The sequence below is a fragment of the Lemur catta genome, chromosome 2 (genome assembly GCF_020740605.2).
Source record: "Lemur catta isolate mLemCat1 chromosome 2, mLemCat1.pri, whole genome shotgun sequence".
NCBI lineage: Eukaryota > Metazoa > Chordata > Mammalia > Primates > Lemuridae > Lemur > Lemur catta.
In genome coordinates this window covers 40,527,039-40,550,162 of record NC_059129.1, presented here as the reverse complement: position 1 = coordinate 40,550,162, position 23,124 = coordinate 40,527,039, and the positions used below count along the sequence as shown (strand labels likewise).

General features: G+C 42.5%; 1 protein-coding gene and 1 long non-coding RNA gene across 4 annotated transcripts in view; one reads left to right on the top strand and one right to left on the bottom strand.

Moving 5' to 3' along the window:
- The window catches only part of LOC123632807, a 38,968-nt gene extending 18,254 nt beyond the window's left edge, over nucleotides 1–20,714 (top strand). For 2 of the 3 annotated variants that reach the window (XR_006733469.1, XR_006733468.1), the window contains exons 3-5: nucleotides 15,802–15,973; nucleotides 20,437–20,614; nucleotides 20,690–20,714. This is a non-coding gene — a long non-coding RNA (uncharacterized LOC123632807). Of the gene's footprint in view, nucleotides 1–15,801; nucleotides 16,473–20,436; nucleotides 20,615–20,689 lie in introns of all 3 variants that reach the window. The other variant, XR_006733470.1, reaches the window with a different exon arrangement.
- A 971-nt stretch (nucleotides 20,715–21,685) lies between these two features.
- Nucleotides 21,686–22,704, bottom strand: LOC123632806 (olfactory receptor 10C1). Its single transcript, XM_045543478.1, has one exon. It carries the CDS (start codon nucleotides 22,632–22,634, stop codon nucleotides 21,696–21,698), a length of 939 nt encoding a protein of 312 aa, XP_045399434.1. The 5' UTR covers nucleotides 22,635–22,704; the 3' UTR covers nucleotides 21,686–21,695.
- Between the last annotated feature and the right edge of the window lie 420 nt (nucleotides 22,705–23,124).

Here is a 23,124-nt window from a genome sequence, read left to right as displayed (position 1 = left end):
CACATCTTTGCGATTGTGAATTGTGCTGCTATAAACATTCGGGTACAGGTGTCTTTGTTAAAGAATGACTTTTGTTCTTCTGGGTATATGCCCAATAATGGAATTGCTGGATCAAATGGTAGGTCTACTTGAATCTGTTTAAGGTATCTCCATATTGCTTTCCATAGGGGTTGCACTAGTTTGCATTCCCACCAGCAGTGTATGAGTGTTCCTGTCTCTCCGCATCCACGCCAACACGTGTTGTTTTGGGATTTTTTGATAAAGGCCATTCATTTTAATTATACACTTTGTATGGAAACAGAGAAGACCCCGTATAGCAAAAGCAATCTTAAGCAATAAAAACAAAATGGGAGGTATTGATTTGCCAGACTTCAAACTATACTACAAAGCTGTGGTGCTTAAAACTGCTTGGTATTGGCACAAGGGCAGGGACACAGACCAGTGGAACAGAACAGAAAACCCAAATATAAAACCATCCTCATATAATCATCTAATCTTTGACAAAATAGACAAAAAAATACTCTGGGGACAAGAGTCCCTATTCAATAAATGGTGCTGGGAAAACTGGATAGCCACATGTAGAAGACTGAAACAGGACCCACAGATTTCACCTCTCACAAAAATCAAATCACGGTGGATAACAGATTTAAACCTTAAATGGGAAACGATTAGAATTCTAGAAGAAAATGTAGGAAAGACTCTCACAGACGTTGGTCTAGGCAAAGAATTTATGAAGAAAACCCCTAAGGCAATTGCAGCAACAACAAAAATAAACGAATGGGACCTGATTAAATTAAAAAGCTTCTGCACAGCCAAAGAAACAGTCACGAAAATAAACAGACAGCCTACAGAATGGGAAAAAATTTTTGCATACTACACATCAGATAAAAGACTGATAACAAGAATCTATTTAGAACTCAGGAAAATCAGCAAGAAAAAATCAAACAATCCTATCAAAAAATGGGCAAAGGACATGAATAGAAATTTTTCAAAAGAAGACATAAGAATGGCCAAAAAACGTATCAAAAAATGCTCAACATCCCTAATCATCAGGGAAATGCAAATCAAAACCACAATGAGATACCACTTAACTCCGGTGAGAATGGCCTTTACCAAGCAGTTTTAATAATCACAGCTTTGTAGTATAGTTTGAAGTCTGGCAAATTAATACCCCCCATTTTGTTTTTGCTTCTTAAAATTGCTTTTGCTAATGGAGTCTTCTCTGGTTCCACACAAAGCGTAAAATTATTCTTTCTATATCTGTGAAAAATGATGCTGGTAATTTAATAGGAATTGCATTGAATCTGTAGATAACTTTGGGCAGTATAGTCATTCTAACAATGTTGATTCTTCTGATCCACGAGCATGGTATGGTTTTCCACCTATTTACGTGTTCTGCGATTTCCTTCTTCAGTGTTTCGTAGTTCTCCCTATAGAGGTCCTTTACCTCCTTAGTTAATTATATTCATAGGTATTTTATTTTCTTTGTTGCTACTTTGAAGGGTATTGAGTCCTTTATTTGGTTCTCCATTTCACTGGTATTGGCATATAAGAATGCCTCTGATTTATGTGTATTGATTTTGTATCCCGAGACTTTACTGACTTTACTTATATTTTATATATTTTTTATTTCAGCTCTTCATGGGAGTACAAAAGCTCAGGTTATATACATTGTCCATGTCCTGCCCCTCCCCCTAAGTCAGAGCCTCAAGCGTGGCCATTCTCCAGACAGTGCGGCTGTCACTCACCCTGTAGTCATAACTCCATCCCCTCCCCACCCCCACCTCCCCGAGTCAGCACTTTCAAGCATGACCATTCCCCAGACGGTGCGCAATGCACTCATCATGTAGGCATACACTCATCCCCTCCCCCCACCCCCCGTCTCAGTCGGATATCCAATTGGTATCCTTCCCTGATGTGCATTTAGGTGATGATCAGGGAAACCAATTTTCTGGTGAGTACATGTGATGCTTGTTTTTCCATTCTTTGGATACTTCACTTAATATAATGGGTTCCATCTCTCTCCAGGAGAACCAAAGAGATGTCGTATCACCGTTATTTATTATAGCTGAGTAAAACTCCATGGTATACATATACCACAGTTTACTAATCCATTCGTGGATTGACGGGCACTTGGGTTGTTTCCACATCTTTGCAATTGTGACTTGTGCTGCTATAAAAATTCGAGTACAGGTGTCTTTGTTAGAGAATGATTTTTGTTCTTCTGGGTAGATGCCCAATAATGGGATTGCTGGATTGAATGGTAGGTCTACTTGAGTCTGTTTAAGGTATCTCCATAATACTTTCCACAGGGGTTGTCCTAGTTTGCATTCCCACCAGCAGTGTATGAGTGTTCCTGTCTCTCTGCATCCACGCCAACATGTGTTGTTTTGGGATTTTTTGATAAAGGCCATTCTCACCGGAGTTAAGTGGTATCTCATTGTGGTTTTGATTTGCATTTCCCTGGTGATAAGGGATGTTGAGCGTTTTTTCATGTTTGTTAGCCATTCTTACATCTTCTTTTGAAAAATTTCTATTCATGTCCTTTGCCCACTATTGATAGTATTGTTTGATTTTTTCTTCCTGATTTTCCTGAGTTCTAAATAGATTCTGGTTATCAGTATTTTATCTGATGTGTAGTATGCTAAATTTCTTTCCCATTCTGTAGGCTGTCTGTTTATTCTCGTGACTGTTTCTTTGGCTGTGCAGAAGCTTTTTAATTTAATGAGGTCCCATTCGTTTATTTTTGTTGTTGCTGTGATTGCCTTAGGGGTTTTCTTCATAAATTCTTTGCCTAGACCAATGTCTGTAAGAGTCTTTCCTACATTTTCTTCTAGAATTCTAATTGTTTCCCATTTAAGGTTTAAATCTGTTATCCACTGTGATTTGATTTTTGTGAGAGCTGAAATCTGTGGGTCCTGTTTCAGTCTTCCACATGTGGTATCCAGTTTTCCCAGCACCATTTATTGAATAGGGATTCTTTTCACCAGAGAATGTTTTTGTCTATTTTGTCAAAGATTAGATGGATATATGAGGATGGTTTTATATTTGGATTTTCTGTTCTGTTCCACTGGTCAGTGTCCGTGCCCTTGTGCCAATACCAGGCAGTTTTAAGAACCAAAGCCTTGTAGTATAGTTTGAAGTCTGGCAAATCAATACCTCCCATTTTGTTTTTATTGCTTAAAATTGCTTTTGCTATACAGGGTCTTCTCTGATTCCATACAAAGTGTATAATTATTTTTTCTAAATCTGTGAAAAATGATGTTGGTAATTTAATAGGAATTGCATTGAATCTATAGATTACTTTGGGTAGTATAGACATTTTAACAATGTTGATTCTTCCAATCCACGAGCATGGTATGGTTTTCCACCTATTTACGTGTTCTTCAATTTCTTTCCCCAGTGTTTCATAGTTCTCTCTATAGAGGTCCTTTACCTCTTTAGTTAAATATATTCCTAGATATTTTATTTTCTTTGTTGCTGTTTTGAAGGGTATTGAGTCCTTAATATGGTTCTCCGATTGAATGTTATTGGCATTTATGAATGCCTCTGATTTGTGTTTATTGATTTTGTAACCTGAGACTTTGCTGAATTCATTAATTAATTCCAGGAGTCTCTTAGTTGAGTCCTTGTGGTTTTCCAGATATAAGATCATATCATCAGCGAAGATTGAGAGTTTGATCTCTTCTTTCCCTATTAGGACACCCTTGATTCTGCTCTCTTGCCTGATAGCTCTCGCAAGGACTTCCAATACTATGTTGAAAAGTAATGGGGACAGTGGAAGCCTTGTCTGGTTCCAGTTCTGAGTGGGAATCTTTCAATTTTTCCCCATTCAGTATGATGTTGGCTGTGCGTTTGTCATATATGGCTTGTATCATTTTTAGGTAGGTCCCATTTATGTCTATTTTGTTAAGCGTTGTTATCATAAAAAGGTATTGAGTTTTGTCAAATGCTTTTTCTGCATCTATTTAGAGGATCGTATGTTCTTTATTTTTGCTTCTATTTATGTGGTGAATTACATTTATAGATTTTCATATGTTGAACCACGCCTGCATCTCTGGGATGAAGCGCACTTGGTCGTGTTGAATTTTTTTTTAAGAAGCACTTGGATACGATTTGCTAGGATTTTATTGAGAATTTTTGCATCTACGTTCATGAGAGAAATTGGTCTGTAGTTTTCCTTTTTTATTTCGTCCTTTCCTTGTTTTGGTATCAATGTTATATTGGCTTGGTAAAATGTGTTGGGGAGAATTCCATCCTTCTCAATATTGGAGAGTAGTTTGTGTAGGATGGGCATCAGTTCATCTTTGTATGTGTGGTAAAATTCGGGTGTGAACCCATCTGAACCAGGGCTTTTCTTTTTTGGAAGGTTTTTTTATTGCTTTTCAATTTCAGTTCTTGATATTGGTCTATTCAGGAAGTCTATTTCTTCCTGATTGAGCTTGGGAAGGCGATGTGTTCCTAAGATATTGTCCATTTCTTCCACATTTTCCAGTTTGTGTTCATAAAGATTTTTGTAGAATTCATAGATGATATCATGTATCTCTGTGGCGTCAGTTGTGATTTCTCCTTTCATGTTCCTGATGAAAGTTATCAGAGATTTTTCTTTTCTGCTCTTGGTTAGTCTAGCCAGTGGTGTGTCCATGTTATTTATCTTTTCAAAGAACCAACTTTTTGTTTTGTTAATTTCCCTTATGGTATTTTTGTTGTCGTTTTCATTTCATTCTGATTTGTTCTTAATAATTTCTCGCCTTCTGCTGGGTTTGGCATCAGTCTTTTCTTCTTTCTCCAGCCCTTTGCATCTATTCATTAAGTTGTGTATTTGTTAGTTTTGTGTCTTTTTGAAATAGGCATTTATGGACATGAATTTTCCTCTCAGGACTGCTTTAGCTGTGTCCCATAGATTTTGATAAGTTGTGTCTCCTTTGTCATTTAATTCAAAGAATGTTTTGATTTCTGACTTTGTTTCTTCCTTTATAAAATAGTTTTTCAGGAGAATGTTGTTTATCTTTCATGACTTTGAGTACGAATGAGAGTTTCTGTTAGGGTTCATTATTACTTTTATTCCATTGTGATCTCCGAAGTTGCATGGTATGATTTCTATTTTTTTAAATTTTTTAAGACATGCTTTATTTCCTATGGTATGGTCAATCTTAGAGAATGTTCCATGAGCTGATGAGAAGAATGTATATGCAGTGGACTTTGGTTAGAATGTCCTGTAGATGTCAGTCAGGCCCATTTGTTCTAGCATTCTATTTAAGTCTACTATTTCTTTGCTTATTTTCCATTTGGAGTATCTGTCCTGTGCTGTCAGTGGGGTGTTAAAGTCTGCAGCTATTACAGTATTGTTGTCTGTCCTTTGGTTGAGATGAAGTAGGGTTTGCTTTATGAATCTGTGTGCAGCTAAGTTTGGTGCATTTATATTAAGTAAGGTTATGTCTTCTTTTTGATTTGTGTCTTTCACCAGTATGTAGTAACCGTCTTTGTCTTTTATTACTTTTTTTCGTTTAAAAACTAAGTTATTGGAAATTAAGACTGCCACACCACCTTTCTTTTGGCTACCGGTTACTTGAAATATTGATTTACATCCTTTTATTTTCTGTCTTAGTGCATCTTTGCAGGTTAGGTGAGTTTCCTGAAGACAGCAGATACTTGGTTTGTGTTTTTTTTATCCATTGGCCCAGTCTATGTCTCTTGAGTGGGGAATTCAGGCCATTGACATTTATTGAGAGAACTGATAAGTGGGACAGATTTCTGTTCATCTTGTTGGGTAGAACTTCCTTGCTATGTTTTCTCTCTTGAGCCATTACGGTGGCTGGAATTTGATCTTTAGCTCTTGTGTGGTTTTACATTTGTGGGTCTTTGTGGCTGATCCGTGTGTAATTCTCTTTTGAGTACTTCTTGGAGAGCTGATCTTGTCTTGGTGAATTCCCTCCATCCTTTTTTATCTGAGAATGTCTTAATTTCTCCTTCATATAGAAAGCTTAGCTTAGCTGGGTACAAGATTCTAGGCTGGGCATTATTCTGTTTCAGAAGAGTGAGAATTGGGCCCCAACTTCTTCTTGCTTCTAAGGTTTCGGTTTAGAAATCTGACGTAATTCTAGTGGTCCTTCCTTTTTATGTTACTTGTTTCTTTCTCCTTAGAGCTCGAAGATGGTTTTCCATAGTGGATATTTTGGTTAGTTTGATGACTACGTTGCGTGGTGCTTTCCTGTTTGCTGTGAATCTCCCAGGGGTTCTTTGAGCTTCTTGAACCTGTATATCTAGACTTTTAGCAAGGCCTGGGAAATTTTCCTCTATTATGTCTTCAAATAGCTTATCAAGCCTTTGCTTATTATCCTCTTCACACTCAGGGATGCCGATAACTCTCACATTAGGCTTCTTCACATAATTCCTCATTTCTTGTAGACTCTAATCTTTTTTCTTATCTCTTTGCTCTATCTCCGTGACTGACTTATTTTATTGGAAAGAGTTATCTTCAATCTCTGAGATCCTTTCTTCTGTTTGATCTATCCTGTTCTTGAGACTTTCCACTGTGTTTTGTAGTTCCGTGAATAAATTCTTCATTTCTAGGAGTTCAGTTTGGTTTTTTTTCAATATTTTGATTTCCTTAGTGAATTTTTCTTCCAAATCCTGGATTTTTTTTTGTGTTTTCTTTGTTTTGGTTATCCATTTTTTCTTGTATATTATTCAGCTTATTTATAATCCATAACTGAATTTCTTCCTGTAACATGTTGTTGTTTTGAATCTGGTTTGTGTCAATTGGAAGAGAGCTGGTATTTCTCTTTGGGGTTGAGGTTTTCTTTGGTTCTTTTTGCTCCCCATATTTTTCCACTGAGCCCTTCCCATCTGGATCTATCGTTAGATATTTTCTCATAGCTTTAGTCTGGCTCACAGCACGCCTTGTACTCTGTTCTTAGGCTGTGAAACAATCTAGGTATGTTGCTTTCTTTGTCCAGAGAGGGAGACTGTTGTGTGTTGTTTAGACTTTTTTCTATCTCAGTTGGGGCCCTGCTTCTGATGGGTCCAGCCCCAGAGGATTGGCTTGACCTAAGACTGGTTTAGTAAGTTAAGTCACTGTATTGTGGACTTTCAGTTAGCAGGCAGGATTCACACTATTTGCAAGCAGAAAGTCTCTCTCTCTGTCTCTCTTTTTTTCCCTGTCTTTTGGTTCTTCCTGTAGAGGGGTGGTTTCTATCTCTTTCCACAGGAAAGACACTGACTAGGGGGAGGAGGCGGTGCCCTTGCTCACTCAGTTCCCCACCTGCTGCAGCTCCTGTCAACAAAGGTCTACCCTGTCCCAATGTCCCCAAGGTCCAGGCTCCACACTCTTGCATCTGAGGAAGCACTCAGTGTCACACCCAGGAAGGGGACATGGAGAGGGTTCATGGACCATAGGAGGGAGCCCCTGCGGAGCTGCCTGGCACCCTATGGCTCTGCAGCAGCTAGGCCTTGGACCCCTCAATGGCGACTGCCTGCCTGCAGATCACCGGCACTGGGGGTGAATGTTCAGCTTCCAGTAGGCACCAGAGCTAGGGCCCTGGCAAGCTCAGGAGTATACAGTAGCTCCCCGGCTAGAGGGCCACCAAAGAGGAGAAAAGAAAAAGAAAGTAAAAAAAGAAACAAAACAAAACAAAACAAACTAGTAATAATAAAAAATATTTAAAAAAATAGAAATAAAAAGAAAGAGAAAAAGAAAAAGAGGAAAAAAGAAATAATAATAAAAAAATAATATTTAAAAAGAAAAAGAAAAAGAAAAAGAGAAAAAAATCTGTTATTCCGTGACCCTTCATGGCTTTTCACCTTAGCGCAGTTCTGCCCCTTTCCCTTTAAGCACCGTGTCCCTATGGGGATCCCCTAGAATCTTAGCTCTTTCCCGCTGATGTCTCCTGTCCACAGAGTTCATACAGAGCCACAGCTCTTGGCATGGGTTCACGGACTATAAAAGGGAGCTACCCGTGGAGCCTCGCAGCACCCTATGGTTCTGCAGCAACTAGGCTGTGGACCCCAAGATGGCGACCGCACACCTGCCGATCACCAGCATTGGGGGAGAATGTCCAGAGTTCGGCAGGTGCCAGAGCCGGGGGCCGGTGAGCACCAGAGCCCACAGCAGCTGCCCGGCTGGAGGGCCACCAAAGAAGAAAAAGAGAAAAAGAAAATACACTGAATAATTCTGCGATCGCGGTCCCTTTGCTTAGCACAGTTCTGTACCTTTCCCTTTAAGTGTTGCATCGCTGCAGAAACCTGCCAGAGTATAAGCTCCTTCCCGCTTATGTCACCTGTCCTCGGAGCTCCACGTCTCCCACGGTGATTCTGCCCTGCCTTTAGTCAGATCCCTGATTGAGTTGGTGTGGAAGTCAGTGGGCAGAACAAGCCGCTTTGCTGTGAGGCTGAACCCGCCTCACTCGTTGGTGAGGCGGGTACAGCCCTCCCGCACTCCGCTGTCTATTTTCCATCCCGCACTCTCCAAATTATCTCAGTCTGATTTCCCACTCGCCTCTGTTTTTTCCTGTTCTCTGTGTCCCACGGTGATTCTCCGTGTGTTCACATGGCCGTTCTTGTGGGGGAGCGATCCTCTAGCATTGTAGCAGGTCGAGATCCATGCCTTCCTCTCCGGGAGCACAAATCCAGGAGGTCACCTCCACTCCGCCATCTTCCCTCTCTGATATGTTGCTATTTTGAATCTGATTTGTGTCTGTTGGTAGAGAACTAGTAATCCTCTTTGAGGGCAAAATTTCAGCTTGGTTCTTTATACTCCCAGAGTTCTTTCATTGAGCACTTCCCATCTGGATCAATCGTTAGGTCCCTCTTTCAGCTTAAGTCTGGATAGAGGCTCACCATGCTCACAGATCATAGGCTGTGTAGCAGCCCAGGTAAGCTGCCTCCTCTGTCACTAGGGGAAGCCCTTCACATGTTGTTCAGGATTTTGCTACCTCAGCTGGGGGGCAGCTCCTGTTGGGTCCAGCCCCAGAGAATTAATTTGACCCAAAACCGGTTTGAGAGTCAAGTCACTGGGCTGTTCTAATTGCAGACGGAAAGCGACTTTTTCCTTGCCTCTTCCCCTCCCGAGGTGGTTTCTGCCTCTCTCTACACAAAAGACAGTGGCTTGGGGGAGGGGGCAGTACCCTTGTTCGCCCAGCACCCCCGCTGCTGCAGCTCCCATGGGCGACGGTCCACCCCACCCCAATGTCCACAAGGTGCAGGCTCTACTCTCTCATGACTGGGGACGCACTCAGTGTTCACGCAAAGGCGGAGCTCCTAGTGGGGTCCCACGGACTAGGGGAGGGAGCCACCCAGGGAGCTGCCCGGTTCCAAATCCTTCCACAGTGGCTAGGCTGTGGACCCTGACAATGGCGGCTGCCCACCCGCCGATCCTTGGCGCTGGGGGCAAATGTTCAGGGTCCAGCAGGGGCTGGAGGAGCCGGGGATTGAGGGATCCCAGCCACCCGGGTAAAGGAGACAGTTCAGTGTCCCCCAGGTGTCTTTCGCTGCAGCCTAGTGCAAACCCTCTCCCGCCAGTTGCAGTCCACCCACAGAGCTCCCCCGCCAGTTGCAGTCCACCCACAGAGCTCCAGGGTCCAAAATGCCTCCCGCTGTTGTCTCCTCTCACAGAGCCCCACGTCTCCCGTGGTGATTCTGCACCAGCTTCAGGCAGATCCCTAATTCAGTGGGTGTGGAGGTCAGTGGAGAAACAAGCCGCTTACCTGTGGGGCTGAACCCACCTCACTCACTGGTGAGGTGGGTACAGCCATCCCACTCTCCCCTCTCTACTGTCCGTCCTGCACTCTCCAGATTTTCATGCTCTGATTTCCTGTTCATCTCAGTCTTTTCTTGCTCTCTGTGTCTCACACTGATTCTTTGTGGATTCACACCACTGTTCCGGTGAGGGAGCGATCCTCTAGTGTTGTGGCAGACTGAGATCCATGCCTTCCTCTCCAGGAGCACGAATCCAGGAGGTCACCACCACTCCGCCATCTTTCCTCCTCCAGCCTAACAGCTTTTTAGTGGAGTCTTTAGGTTTTTCTATATATGAGATCATGTTGTCTGAGAACAAGGCTAATTTGACTTCTTCCTTTCCAATTTGGATGCCCTTTATTTTTTTCTTTTGCATAATTGCTCTGGCCAGAATTTCCAGTATTATGTTGAATTAAAATGGTGAAAGTGGCCATCCTTGTTTTGTTCCAGTCCTTAGAGGAAAGGCTTTAATTTTTCCTCTTTCAGTACAATGTTAGCTGTGGGTTTGTCATATGTAGCATTCATTATTTTTATTTATTTTCTTTCTATACCCATTTTCATGAGGGTTTTTACCATAAAGGCATGTTGAATTTTATCAAATGCTTTTTTGGCATTTATTGAAATAATCATATGGTTTTTACACTTGTTTCTGTTTGATTTATTTATTTATTACTTTTAGAGACAGTCTCGCTCCGTCAGCTAGGCTAGAGTGCAGTGGTGCCATCATAGCCCCCTGTAGCTTCCCACTCCTGGGCTCAAGTGATTCTCCCACCCCAGCCTCCCGAGTAGCTGTGACTCCAGGGATGCACCACCATACCTGGCTAATTAAAAAAAATTTTTTTATAGGGATGGGATCTCATTATGTTGCCTAGGCTGGTCTCGAATTCCTGGTCCCAAGAAATCTTCTGACTTTTGCCTTCCAAAGTGCTGGGATTACAGGCGTGAGCCACTATGCCCAGCTGTTGTTCTTGATTTTCTTAATGTGGTGTGTCATGTTTATTGATTTGCATATGTTGAACAATCCTTGCATCCCTGGAATGAACCCCACTTGATCATGGTGAGTGATCTTTTAATATGTTTTGAATTCAGTTTGATAGTATTTTGTTGAGGATTTTTACATCTATGTTCATCAGTGATGTTGGCCTGTAGTTTTCTTTTTTTTGTGTTGTTCTTGTCTGGTTTTGGTATAAGGGTAATGCTGATCTTGTAGAATGAGTTTGGAAATATTCTCTCTTCTTCAATTTTTTGTAGAGTTTGGATAGGATTGTATTAGTTCTTCTCTTAATGTTTGGTAAAATTCAGCAGTGAATCCATCAGGTCCTGGGCTTTTCTTTGTTGTGAGAGTTTGTATTACAGCTTTGACCTCATTACTCATTATTGGTTTGTTGTGGTATTCTATTTCTTCATGGTTTAATTTTGGTAGGTTGTATGTGTCCAGGAATTTATCCATTTCTTCTAGGTTTTCCAGTTTGTTGTTGTTTAGGTCTTCATAATAGTCTGTAATGATTCTTTGTATTTCTGAAGTCTCAGTTGTTATGTCTCATTTTTAATTTCTGATTTTATTTGGGTCTTCTTTTTTCTTAGTCTGTCTATCTAAAGGTTTGTTGATTTTACTTATCATTTCAAAAAACCAATGCTTTGTTTTGTTGTTCCTCTATTTTTTTTAGTCTCAACTTCATTTATTTCTTCTCTGATCTTTGTTTTTTCTTTCCCTCTACTACTTTTGGATTTGGTTTGTTCTTGACTTTCAAGTTCCTTAAGGTGCATTATTAGGTTGTTAATTTTAAGTGTTTCTAATTTTTTGATATAGACATTTATTGCCATAAACTTCCCTGTTAGTACTGCTTTTTCTATATCCCACAGGTTTTGGTACCTTGTGTTTTTATTTTCACTTATTTCAAACAATTTTTCAGTTTGCTTCTTAATTTCTTCATTGATCCATTGCTCATTGAGGAGCATGTTGTCTAATTTTTATGTGTTTGTATTTTCTGAGGTTCTTCTTATATTTGATTTTTAGTTTTATTCCATTGTGGTTAGAAAAGATACTTGATATGATTTTTGTTGTTTTGAATTTGTTCAGATTATTTTTTGTGGCCTAGGATATAGTCTATTCTGGAGAATGTTCCATGTGCTGATGAAAAAATATGTATTTTTCAGCAGTTGAGTGAAATGTTCTGTAAATGTCAGTTAGGCCTAATATATCTAGTTCGTAGTTTAACTCCACTGTTTCTTTGTTGATTTTCTGTCTGGATGGCTTGTCCATTACTGAGAGTGGGGTGTCAGTCTCCTACTATAACTGTATTGCAGTCTGTCTCTCCCTTTAGATCTATTAATGTTTGCCTTATATACTTGGGAGTTCTGGCATTTGGTGCATAGATATTTATAAATGTTATATCCTCTTACTGAATTGACCCTTTTGTCATTATATAGTAACCTTCTTTGTCTCTTTTTGCAATAGTAGATTTTCAGTCTATTTTATTTTATATACTCCTGCTCCTTTTTGGTTTCCAGTTGCGTGGTATATGTTTTTCTTCCCCTTCACCTTCAGTCTATGTGTGTCTTTATAGGTGAAGCAGTTTTCTTGAAGGCAGCATATATTTAGGTATTGTTTCTTTATCTGTTAAGCCACTTTATGCCTTTTAATTGGAGATTTGAGACTATTTACCTTCAGTGTTATTATTGATAAGTAATACTGCTACCATTCTGCTGCTTGTTTTCTGGTTATTTTGAGACTTCTCTGGTTGTTTTGCCATTGAGAGGGGTCGCACTGTCTTTGTGTTTAGGTGATTTCCATTGGTAGTGTGTTTTAAATAGCTGATTTTTATTTTTAGTGAATTTATCATAGATTTTGTGCTGTGATTATCATGAGGCTTACAAAAAACATCTTATAGATACAACACATTATTTTAAAGAGATGACAACTTATTTTAGGTCATAAGTAAAAGAATAGAATCAAAGGCAAAAAATATAAAAAATTCTAAACTTCAACTCCATCCTCCATATTTTGACTTTAGTTGTCTAATTTTATATATTTTTATGTTCATTATCTCTTAACAGGTTGCTGTAGCTATTATTGTTTTGTTAGATTTATTTTTTGGGCTTCATACTACAGTTATCAGTGGATTGCGTACTACAATTACAGTAATAGAGTATTCTGGGTTTGCCCATGTACTTAATTTTACCAGACCTTGAAAAGTTTTCCGTTTGCATGTTAGTATTTTTTCTTTCAGACTGAAGGGCTCTGTTTACCATTTCTTGTAGGATGGGTTTGATGGTGGTGAATTCTCTCAGCTTTTGTTTGTCTGGGAAAGACTTTCTCTCTCCTTCATATTTGAAGGATAATTTTGCTGGATGCAATATTCTCGGATGGCAGTTTTTTTTTCTTTGAGCACTTTGAAAATGTCATTCTACTCCTTCCTGTCCTGTTTTATTTTCATTGAGAAGTCTGTTGCTAGACAAATTGGAGCTCCTGTATATGTTATTTGCTTCTTTTCTCTTGCTGCTTTTAGGATCCTTTCTTGGTCCTTGACCTTTGAGAGTTTGATTATTGCATGCCTTGGGATAGTATTATTTGGGTTGAGTTTGTTTGGTATTCTAAGACCTTTCTGTACCTGGATATTTCTCTCTTTCTCAAGTTGTGGAAAGTTTTCTGTTATTTATTTATTTTTTTTGAATAAGCTTTCTACCCCTTGCTCTTGCTCAGCTCCCTCTTGGACATCAATAATTCTTAGACTTGCTCTTTTGAGGTAATTTTCTATATCTTGTAGACAGTCTTTTTCCATGTTCATTCTTTTTTCTCCTCTGACTGTGTATTTTCAAACAGCCAGTCTTTGAGCTCACTGATTCTTTCCTATGAATAATCCATCCTGCTATTGAGAGGCTCCAATGAGTGCTATATCTCAGTTCCAGGATTTCTGTTTGATTTCTTTTAAAAAATTAATCTCTTTGTTAAATTTCTCTGATAAAATTCTGACTTGCTTTTCTGTGTTATCTTGGAGATCACTGAGTTTCCTTAAAACTGGTATCTTGAATTCTTGGTCAGAGAGCTCACAAATTGCCATTTCATTAGGGTCAGTTTCTGGATTTTTGCTTTGTCTTTTTGGGAAGGTCACAGTTCTCTGCTATTGTTTGTTGTGGGTATATATCTATGTCTTTGCATCCAAGAATTATTGATTCCAGTCTTCTCTGCTTAGCTTGTTTTTGCTTTCATTTTTTTACTTTTTTTCATAGATACAGGATCTCACTATTGCCCAGGCTGGTCTCGACCTCCTGGGCTCAAGTGGTCCTCCCACCTTGGCTTCCCAAATTGGTAAAATTACAGGTGTGAGTCACTGCACCCAGCTGTCATTTGGATTTTTATCAGATATATTTGCTTAACAAATCTTTACCACTGGGTTGTTGCTTCCTTTTCAGATTTAGGTGGCTCCTTAAGCCCAGGTTTGCCTTGGCTTTAGTAAATGACCAGAGCTCTGCCTGTCTTGAATGGGAGAGGCCCCAAAGGGATTATCCCAGCAGTGTGGGAAGGCTGGCTAGGGCCTTGTGCCCAGGGAACCTGTGGGATGTACCTCCTACAGCATGGTGCTGCTGAATAGCCACTCTGATTTGGCAACTCCTTTGGCTGAGTTCTAGAGCAAAGTTTCCAGGGCTAGGGATGGTAGTCCTACTCCCCCCTTTGTCTCTGCCTGTCCTTAGGGATATTTCTCCCTTCAGGCAGTTACAATGCTTCCCTTGAGTTAACGAAAGGACAGGTATCCTGCCAGGGAGGCCAAGGTGGTGAGTAAGCTGATTAACCACCTCAATCTCACTTTTTCCAGTGTAGAAATCGTGAGTTGGGTGGATATTTTCTGCATGGCTGGTGCCAGGTAGAATGGGGGAGACTGATATCGCGATGAGGAAGTCTGATTTTCTTACTGTCCGCTTGGAATTTTTTCACTTCTTTGTGGCTCTGGGAAATCTCAGCACTGTGTATTTGGTTTTGGTTTTCTGTGGATATAATTATGAGTAAAACAGAATTAGGAATTTAACCCTACTAAAACCAAGTAGAAAGAACTTTCTGCTTGTTTTGTTTTTGGATTGTCTGAGTTTCTGGTGAGAAGCCAGCTCACTGACTTTGAAGTAATTGTGGATCCTGTGAATGTGTGTATCCCTTTATTCCTTTACTTTTTCAGGTGCTCCGTGCAGGAAACATTTATTAAGCAGCTAATCTTCCTAACAAACCTGTTAGTATTTCCTATATTCCCCATTTTACAGATGAGGAAAAAGGCGTACAGACAGAGCGATTTGCCCAGTGAGCCAAAGGTAGCCTCAACACCAGGGCAAAAATCTGATTCGTAATTCGCGCTCCAGGCCCTTCCCTCACATCTCTAACCCTGGCCTTTGTTCCCCTCAGGAGGTGACGTGCCTGACACCCCTACCCCGCTGAGGGACCTGCAGGGATTCCTTTCCCCAGTCCTGCCTGGCGGGGACCGGGCCTGGGGAGCCTCCTGATAAGGTTTTCTACTGCCATACCTCGGAGGACAAGGAGCTGGTTCCCTGCGCTGCCATCCGCTGTCCCTCACAACCGCTTTCTCCCTCCCACCCGTCTGAGCCTTGTGGGCCCCTGCAGTGCGGCCAGGGCGTCGGCCACCTCTCCAGCCTCAGCCTACACTGGCGGGCGCAGCCACAGCGGGCAGAAGCCGGCTCGGCGTCTGCGGTGCAGCCCCAGCGGACCCCTGCAAGGGCGGGTCGGATCGCGGGGCGTCCCCACCACTGCGGCGGGGCCTTCACAGCCGCTCCTCCTTCCTTGCACACCGCCCGGTACGCAGCGGGGGAAGCCCTACGCCAGGGCTGGGACGTGTGCGGCAAGAGCTGCAGTCGGAAGGCAAAACCTCATCATGCGCTGAAAGCTGCACGGGGCGTACAGGTGCCCGGGGGCTGAAGCCTGAGACTCCCATCTGGGGCCGAGCAGGGGCGGCCCATTTCCAGGCTTTACCCGTCCTCAGTGGGACGTGTCGAGGAAGATTTGGGGCCACAGTGTGGAGGCGGAGTACAGGAGCTCATGTTGATTTTCTGTGTCCCCATTTCCAGGGTTGCATGGTGACTAAATGGGGTTTCCGGGACTCAGGCCACTGCTCTTCTTGCCCACTCAGCGTCTCTCCCACGTCCTCTACAGCGTGGGAGATCAGACAGCAGATTCGTGGGTGCTTGAGTCACCAGGGAATTGTCTGGGAGCAGAATATATGAAGCAGAAGGATAACAGGTAGTATGAGTCTGGGAAAAATACCTTTTTAGAGTTTCCTCATCACCCTAACGTGGCTTCGTCCTATTTTCTATGGTTTTCATCTTCCACTCCTTAGTGTCTCATTGGAGCCTCTGCTCTGCCTTGTGGGTGATGTTGGAGGTGGAGAAGGTGGCCCTCCTGCTCATGTTTCCACCCTCAGAATGACCTGAGCTGTGCAGCTCCAGGTCCCTCATTTGTGTCAGGCGGTCAACGTGTCCTCTCTGCACTCCTCTCGGCCCTCCTGTCCGCGCTCTTGTCCACGCTCCTCCCTGCGCTCCTCTCCGCATTCCTGTCCGTGCTCCACCCTGCGCTCCTCCCTGCCCTCCTCTCTGCGCTCCACCCAACCTTCAACTTCCAGTGAAGAAGCAGGATATTCTGAACTTCAGTGATACACGGGATGCGAGTTTCAGAATACTTTTTGCACTCTGCCCTTTCTTCACTGGTGGAATTTCCTGCCTACGTTTTCCACGTGGACATGGTGAGCATCTGAGTAATTAGAAATTAGAACAAAACAAAACAAAAAGCACTTCTTTTTGAGAATAGAAAATAACTGTTAGCTAAGAAATGCGAATTCTTTTAAATTATAAGGCCCAAAGAGGCATTAAAATGAGATGGAAGTCACGTCCGACTTCCTCCCTTGAGCTCTGCATTCATCTCTTGAACCTGCTTGCTGTCGCCACAAGCAGCTCTCAGTTAACGCGACAATGCTGCAAGAGACACTATAACCCATACCCTGTAGCTTAACAGTATATAGCCAATTACCAGTCAGTGTTATTTCTCTAAACCATTGAGAATACAAACAACCGTGTGCCAGCCTGTTCCCTGTACCCTTTTTTGCCTTTAAAAACCTGCTTGTAACAAAGCTGAGTGCAGCTCATATCCAAGGTTACCTGGGTCTGAGTCTTCCAGACAGCTGTCCTCACTGTGGCTCAGATAAACTCTTTAAGTTACATTTCGTGCCTCAGCCTCTTCCTTTTGAGTTGACATTGTCTTTTGCAGAACTCAGGGTAGAAGTCAAACACGGGAAAGGGTGATGGTGATGGGGCTGTCAATGGCCTCACCTTCCTCTCAGCACTTGATGCTTCCCAGTGCAGAGGCTTCAGGGATGATAAGGTGCGGTGGAAACACCGTCCTTCTCTCAGTCCCCCACCTGGAAAATCAGACTTTTTGGAGGTGAAAGTTATTCCCAAATTCCACTGGACTCACCTCCTAGAAGGTGGGGCTGCCCTCTGTTTTTTTGTGCACCGACTACTCCCTGCAGAAAGCCATTTTTAAACTGTGGTGGATCGAGACCAGTGTTTCTCTTTCCAAATACGTTATTTGGACCAAACCTACTTTCCTGTGTTATCTTTGGGATTGGTTTAAAGTTATTGTTTACAAAAACTTTTACCATGGCTTTCTAGTTCTCCTGAACTTTTTAGGAGCCTACCAATTTCTGGGCAGAGGCCTTTTCCTGTAGCAGTGCTAGTATTAAATAGTTACTCCTTTATTGCTAAGTGTCAGGATATCAGAATTGTTCTGCCACCGTGTGGCCACACTCGGTAACTGCATCTTCTGTAGTACTGGAGGATACCTCTAACCCTGAAATACTGTAGTAACTTTCCCTTGAGCTAAGACCAGTAGTTCTCAGACTATGAACTGGGTTTTATCTACAGATTCCTTGATTCAGTAGGTCTGGAGTAGCTTGCATTTTTAAATTCCCAGGTGATGCTGTTGCTATGGATCAGGGGTTGAATTTTGAGAACCACTGGCCTCCTGTAATGACAAGTCAATGGTTTTGAGCTCTCAGCTCTACCACTGCAGATTCCTACCTCACTCCAAATAAAAGGTTATCATAGTGTTTGAATCCGTGCAAACTGTGTTGAAAGGAGGTGGGCCGAGGCAGGAGATTGCTTGAGCCCTGGAGTTTGAGGTTGCTGTGAGCTAGGCTGACACCATGTCCTTTGCCCAGGCAACAGAGTTTTTTTAAAACAGAAAAGAAAAAATCATGGGGTGGTCTGTTACATGTTCCCTAGCCAGTGGGAGTGGTCTATAAAATTGCATAGTGCCCCTGTAGGTCATCAGAGACAGCTCAGAAAAGTCTTAGGAAGTAAGGAGTGTGTAGGTGAGGTCCTGTTTATCCAAGAGGAGTTGTATTGTTGACTGGGGCACGACTGGGACATGGTCAAACTTTTAAACTTTGCCACCTATCCCCCTTGAGGGACACTTCCTTTCTAATACCTCTCCCCCTAAGCTTTAAATGATAAATGGCTCAGGAAATGCACCTTATCAGATATTCCTAAAGTGAAAAATTATATGTGACCTAAAGGGAGGGGTTGTTATGAGTCATTAAGAGTGGAATTTTAGGTACCCTTATCAGGCAATTGTGTTAATAATTCTAGTACGTGTGCCTGGTTTGTAAACCCACTGTGTTATTAGGAAACTGCCTTATAACTACACCGTGATGCTGATGGGCTTTTCCCCTATTTGGGAGATCTCACGCAGGTACTGAGCTGATGCCTCTGTCTGAGACACTGCAGCTGCAGATGGTATTTTCTAGATTAGCTACTGGCTGCTTAGATATAGCTCACAGATATGAGGAACATTGGCTAGAAAGAGAGATGGGGCAGAAAGCTCACTGGACTTTGGGAACAAGTGTCATCTGATCTCTTGGTACCTCAGCATTGGGGAAAGGTGGATCTTGGTCACCCAAAGATCCCGCCAATAAATGGTTCCTCCCTGTATCTTTTCTTGTCTACTGATGAGCATATGCATGTCTTCTCTATCCTGGAACTCTCTCTGTAAAGAAATGAAACAGAAACCTATCTGCTTGACTTTTTTTAGGTCTGAGGTCATAGTTCTGAATTCAGAAACTTGCTAACTATTTTAGTGTTAGCCATGGCAACCAAGTGAACATGCTTACATTTGGCTCAGGATTAATGTAGTTCAAGATTTCTTGGTAGTGGTGGTGGAGAAGTAGCATTCACCACAATATTCTTTTTGGTTCTTTGTGAGAGAATCAGGTACAAGAAGCAAAGAGCCCTTGGGAAAAATAAGCATAGAATAGTGGAGCTGGAACCCAATATAAAGCTCATTTGATTCAGCCCTTCTGTTTATTGATTGTGAAGTTGAAAACCAGAAAGGTGATGAAAGGAATTTGCACCAGGTCATGTAAAGTTTTGGTAACAGAGATCATAACCCAGGTCTTCAGTCTAAACCCAGGGCCTTTCCATTCAACAATTGCCCCTGCTGTTTTGTCACCTGCTGATGACTCTAAGCCTTGTTCCAGAAAGACTGTAGTGTGCCTTACATAAATATGCAGAAAGTAAGGATGAGACAGATTGGACAAAGAAAAAAGTAGAATAGAAAAAATAAAGTGAAGCCAGAAACCAAGTATTTTGAAAGTATACTGTGAGGAGTGGCATGTTTTCTGGAAATGAGTTACAAATGCAGGTGTAAACTTACTAGCAGTCATACAAAGAGGAAAAGTGATTACATCATTTCTTAAAAAATTAAACATAACACCTTCTGTATGATGCAGCCATTTTACATAGTATGTACTTACTCAAGAGAAATGAAAGCACAGAAAGACTTGTACACAAATGCTCATAGAAGCTTTATTTGTAATAACCCAAAACTGGAAACAACCCAAATCTCCATCAGCAGGTGAATGGATAAACAAATTGTGGTATATCCTTACAAGGGAATACCACTCAGAAGTTGAGTCAACTTTTACATACACCACAACATGGATGAATGTCAAAGTAGTTATGCTGAATGAAGGAAGTCAGTCTAAAGACAGTACATTTTTATTAATATTCTATTTATGTAGAACTCTAGAAAAGGCAAATGATAGTGATGGAAAGCAGCTCAGAGGTTGCTTGGGAATGGAGAGTGCAGGGAGGGGTGGGAGGGAGAAATTATAATGGGGCATGAGAAGGCCTTTGGGGGCTGGATATGTTCGTTTCATGATTGTACATGCCTACGTCAAAACTTAGCAATTGTACACTTAAATATGTGCAATTTATCATATGTCAATTATAACTCCATAAAATTGTGAGAAAAAGTTATTGCTTATATGACAGGAAAAGCACAGTGACTCCTATCACTGAGATGTGAGGGAACATTTCCCTCTGAGTCTCTGAGCATTGCTGCTTGTAGCCGTCCTCAGTGGGAGCCCATGGCAGAGCAGCCTTTAGCAAGACGATTCTACGAAGGAGGAGTCAGCAGAGAGAAGTAGGAGGCAGGAACTTTTAAGTGTTTTAAGAGTGCTGCTCTCTGCCGTTCTGCTTTGGGCTGGGGATACAATTGGAGAGCAGTGGTTCTGAGATTTAGTCATGGATAAAATGAGTATGAGGAAGGCCATACCGTCCCTCTGGGGGGTGTCGATGGGGGTAGTAACACTTTTCTCTCTTCACTTTAGCATTTTGGGTGTGTCCTCACTTTGCATTTTGTTCTGACAGTTCACAGGGGTCAGTGTTTTCTCTCCAACCAGACAGCAAGTGCTATCTTGGCAAAATCGCCACCCATATTCCCTGGACAGTCACCACCGTGCCAAACAGAGCGATGGGCACAAAGAAAATTCACAGAAAATTCACAGTGAATGCTGGCAAATTTGAAAAAGTGTTGGGAATATAAAAAGTATGTAGATTGTATTTTTAACTCTTAATAAATACTTGCCTCTTGGAGATGTCTTTTTTTGATTAACCTCTCCAGCTTATCTCATTCATTTGTTCTGCAGGTTTTTGACTCTCCTGCATGTTGCAGCTGATCATATTTGCTCTTCGGTGTCCTGGTGGTTTTGGTTCACGTCTGCACTGGGTGGCAATTTCCTGCAGCAGTGATGTGTGCAGTCTCTTCCTCCACCTTCCTCTCAGTCTCTGGGGTCCCAGTATCACTGACATTTCAATAATACCCTTCTCTCCCCGCAGCAAAGATATCCAACGTGAGGCTGACATTATCTTCTGTGCTAACCTGTCTGACTTGCTCATAAAAACATCTGTTGAGACACTATTTTGTGCCAGAGACTAAGCTTGGTGATTAACAAGACTATAACTCCTCACAAAAACCCAAAGAAATAGACTCTATGGTTATTCCAACTTTATGGATAAGGAATTGAAGGCTCAGTGAGATTACATCATTTGCCTGTGATCATACAGCCAATCAGTTGGAAGAATTAACACTTGATTTTAAATTTATCTGACATCAAAATCTATTCTCTTAACTGTGTCATACTGATTTCCATAAGAACTTACCTTCATTGAAACTTTTCTGATCACTCCTCACTTCTTAAGGAATTTGCCATTTGCCTGGTGACAGATTTAATCAGGTATAATTTTGTGTGCTGATGCATTACTGACAGTACCAGTGGGGAAGCAAATGTCTCACCTGGGATGTGCAAATGTCAAATGACTTTATCCTGCAGCTCAAATTTTATTGCCTTGATAGTCTGGTGGGGATGGTATTTTGTAACTTTCCCCCTGGTTGTCAGCTTGCTCTTCTTGTAAAATTCGTCCTCCATCCTGGGCATCTTGTTTCTTGCAAGAGAAGGCAGGATAGAGGATGTGTGTGTCGGGGAGGGGTCTCCAGAGGGGGTTTGGCCACAGTAGCTCTTGAAAGGTAAATCTGCCTTCTTGAGGCTCAGGCCTGCTCTCCCCTCAATCCTTAGTTATTTGGGGCTGACTGGGAGCTCTGCACAGCACTTGCCATTGTCACCCCCTTTTCAAATCTTTGTGGGCCCCATTTTCTGGATGGTCCTTTTCAGGGCAGCCTTGACATCAGCGTTCCGCAGGCTATAGATGATGGGATTGAGGATGGGGGTGACCACAGCATAGAAGAGGGACAGAAGAGGGTCAGTGGCTGGATCATAGCTGGCCTTAGGGCGAATGTAGATAAAGATGGCAGTGCCGTAGAAGAGGGAGACCACAATCAGGTGGGAGGAGCAGGTGGAGAAGGCCTTGTGGCGGCCAGCAGCTGATGGGATCTGGAAGATAGTAGCCAGGATATGCCAGTAGGAGCCCAGGATGAGGCCAAAGGGGCAGAGGATGATGAGGGCAGCAGCCAAAATAATCTGCAATTCATTAAGTGAGGTGTCTCCACACACCAGCTGCAGGACGGGCTGGATCTCACAGAAGAAGTGTGGGATGGCATTGGGGCCGCAGAACGGCAAGGAGAAGATGAAGGACGTGTGGCCGAGCCCGACCATTGCCCCACAGGTCCATGCTGTCCCAGCTAGCTGCAGACACGCTCGGCGGCTGAGCAGCAGTGGGTAGCGAAGGGGTTTGCAGATGGCGGCATAGCGGTCGTAGGCCATGGCTGCCAGGAGGCAGCACTCCGTGGCACCAAAAAAGAGGAAGAAGAACATCTGGAGAGCACATCCAGAGCGAGGGATGTGGCGCCAGCCAGTCAGGAGGTGGTGAAGCAGCAGGGGGACAGTGACGGACGTGTAGCCAATCTCCAGGGCTGAGAGGACTCGAAGGAAGAAGTACATGGGGGATTGGAGGGCAGCGTCAGTGGAGACCAGCACCACGATGAGGAGGTTCCCTGCCACGGTCAACAGGTAGACAGTGAGAAAGAGAGAGAAGAGCAAGCCCTGGAGGTTGACCAGGTGGGAGAAACCTACGAGAATGAATTCAGTCACCACGGAGGTGTTTGCACTCATCTTGCTCACATCCCTTGGACTAGAACACAGAGAAATGGCAAGGAAGAGTCTCAGCTGTGGGATAGCAAAGTGGGCAAAGACGACCTCTTTCTGCACCTAATCACAGCACTGAAACTCTCTTTCTTTTAGAATAGCATGGCCTTTGAAATTAGGCAGTCCAGCCTTGGGTCCATGTTCCACACTTGATCACTCTTAGAACTCTGGACAAATATTTGTCTCTCTGAGCCTGGATCCCTGACTTAATCTCCCCCTGGCAGTGCCTGTCTTTCAGAAGAACACACTGAGCTTTTTTGCTTCATCCTGGGCTGAGTGTTGGATCATTCTAGCTTTTCGACTTTTCCCATCCTTCCTTCAGGGCTGGGGCAGAATTTTCCCTCCTAGAAGAATTTTTTTTCCCTCACAGCTGGAATTGTTCCATGTTCAAGGCATGAAAAATCCCATTCCAAGTCAAGAGAATTTCCTCTCCTGTTTTTCTCCCTCTTGAATCTTT